We start from the raw sequence: 1,826 nt of genomic DNA, 5'->3' as shown, positions 1-1,826 counted from the left end.
ATTTATTTTTTTATGATTTTGCTGGAAACGCGCAGAAGAACTCTGTCTAGTAGTATCATTTCGCATCTCGTGTTTTTTGTTGACCAACCTTATCATCAGCGCAAAAAGTGTTCCCCGCTGACTTTCTTTCTATTAATAGTTGCTGAGGTTTAATAATAGACGTATCATTGACCCCGGAAATTTTTCCAGTATTTTGAATTTAGATTCTTTTATATTTTATATCTGCCTTAACTGCATAGCCCACAAAATCATTCTAAATTGATAAAGCACGTGGCGGACGAACGAGCAGTCAAGGGGTAACCCACACGACGTTAGCTCCACCCCTCAGAATTTACGTCACGGATTTCCTGCCGTCTTAGTGGCTGGCGTACTCCGAACGTCTTCAGATGACGCTTTTTGATTGGCTAGGACGCTAGCCACTTGATGCTGGAATCTTATAAATTGAGAAGATGCTCCTTGGTGAGTCAGTATCTTCAGGATTTTAGTAGGAAGAAGTGAAAGTACGAGCTGCTACATTTTCTTGTTGTGGTGTCACTGGAAGTGCTATTCAGCTCCGGGATTATATTCAGCACGATGCCGTCCAGCACGAGTGATAGACAGTTCGGCGATGCTAAAGCCGCTGCCGCAGAGAGAAGGAGAACGAACAAACCCATAATGGAGAAAAAGAGGCGCCAGAGAATTAATGACAGTTTAAATCAACTCAAAATTTTGGTCTTAGAAGCCCTCAAGAAAGACGTAAGTACTCAAGACGGTTCGACACTAATTGTATATTAGGACAACGCCTTTTGGAAATTGTTAGACTTCCTTTAAAATTTTATGAATTTTCTTCTTAAAACTAAAAATTATTATATTTACATAAAAGTTTTCTCTACGAGTTTTCGTTTAAACTTCTATTTTTAAGTGAACAAAAGAATGGTTTCGACATTTTATATTTTGGACAGATATCTTTGTATAACTTGCACATTTCTTTTATTCATCATTAAGTACGTTTACAAATGCATTTATCCATATGTATATATGTATATATATATGTATATACATATATATACAGTATATATATTTATATATGTGTATATCTAACTAATAGTTTGACTATTTGTTCTAAAAAGATTAGGTCACTTTGTTCATATGGAAACTCAGCAATTGAATTAAGAATGTTGTGTTAGTGTGTATAGAATGTTTTGAGTCTTGCATGTTTACAGTTCTGTTACATTTTCCGACTGTAGCTTTCAACAACGGTCTCTCTTTTTGTTGCAGCCATCCAGATACAACAAACTGGAGAAAGCAGACATCCTTGAGATGACAGTCAGACACGTCCAGAATCTTCACCGCCAGCCTCAGCATACTCCTGCCCCTTGCCCCACCCCCGTCGACCCTGCTGCCAAGTACCTCGCAGGATTCAGCCACTGCGTCTCGGAAGTTAACAAGTTCCTCGAGCGAGACACTTCCTTGACGGGAGGACAACGATCTCGCATCCTTCTCCACCTTTCGGAGTCACTGACTTCCATCCGAACGGGAGCTAGCCCAGCTTCCAGCCCTTCCCCTCAGCCCCAGCCTTCGTCAGAAGTCGTCCCCGCAGCATCTTCGCCACGAGCGAATACTCCCTTGGTCGAGGCGACTTACCACCGGCATCAGCAACTCACGCCTCTGAGCGACCCCTTAGTGATGCGAGGGGTATCCTTGGTGCCAGCTCATCTCCTGACGGGTCAGATGGCGTACATTCTTCCTCACGGAGTTGTGTCAACAACGGTTGCTAACACCGTCGCCACTTCCGCTCCTGCAGGAGATTACCACCAGGTTCCTCTGTCTCCTCCCCCCAGTGTGCC

The 1,826-nt window shown here is 42.8% G+C and overlaps 1 protein-coding gene across 1 annotated transcript in view; it reads left to right on the top strand.

Annotated features, from left to right (window-relative positions):
- The first annotated feature begins 466 nt into the window (after positions 1-466).
- Positions 467-1,826, top strand: part of LOC136845785 (transcription factor HES-2-like) — a 2,007-nt gene continuing 647 nt past the window's right edge. The window contains exons 1-2 of the mRNA XM_067116102.1: positions 467-735; positions 1,258-1,826. The exon at positions 1,258-1,826 is cut by the window's right edge and continues 647 nt beyond it. Coding sequence (XP_066972203.1) covers positions 574-735; positions 1,258-1,826 — 731 coding nt within the window. The 5' untranslated portion in view covers positions 467-573. The remainder of the gene's footprint in view (positions 736-1,257) is intronic.

The sequence above is a fragment of the Macrobrachium rosenbergii genome, chromosome 14 (genome assembly GCF_040412425.1).
Source record: "Macrobrachium rosenbergii isolate ZJJX-2024 chromosome 14, ASM4041242v1, whole genome shotgun sequence".
Lineage (NCBI taxonomy): Eukaryota > Metazoa > Arthropoda > Malacostraca > Decapoda > Palaemonidae > Macrobrachium > Macrobrachium rosenbergii.
The sequence above is the reverse complement of the archived record's forward strand: the minus strand, read 5'-3'. Positions and strand labels throughout refer to the sequence as shown.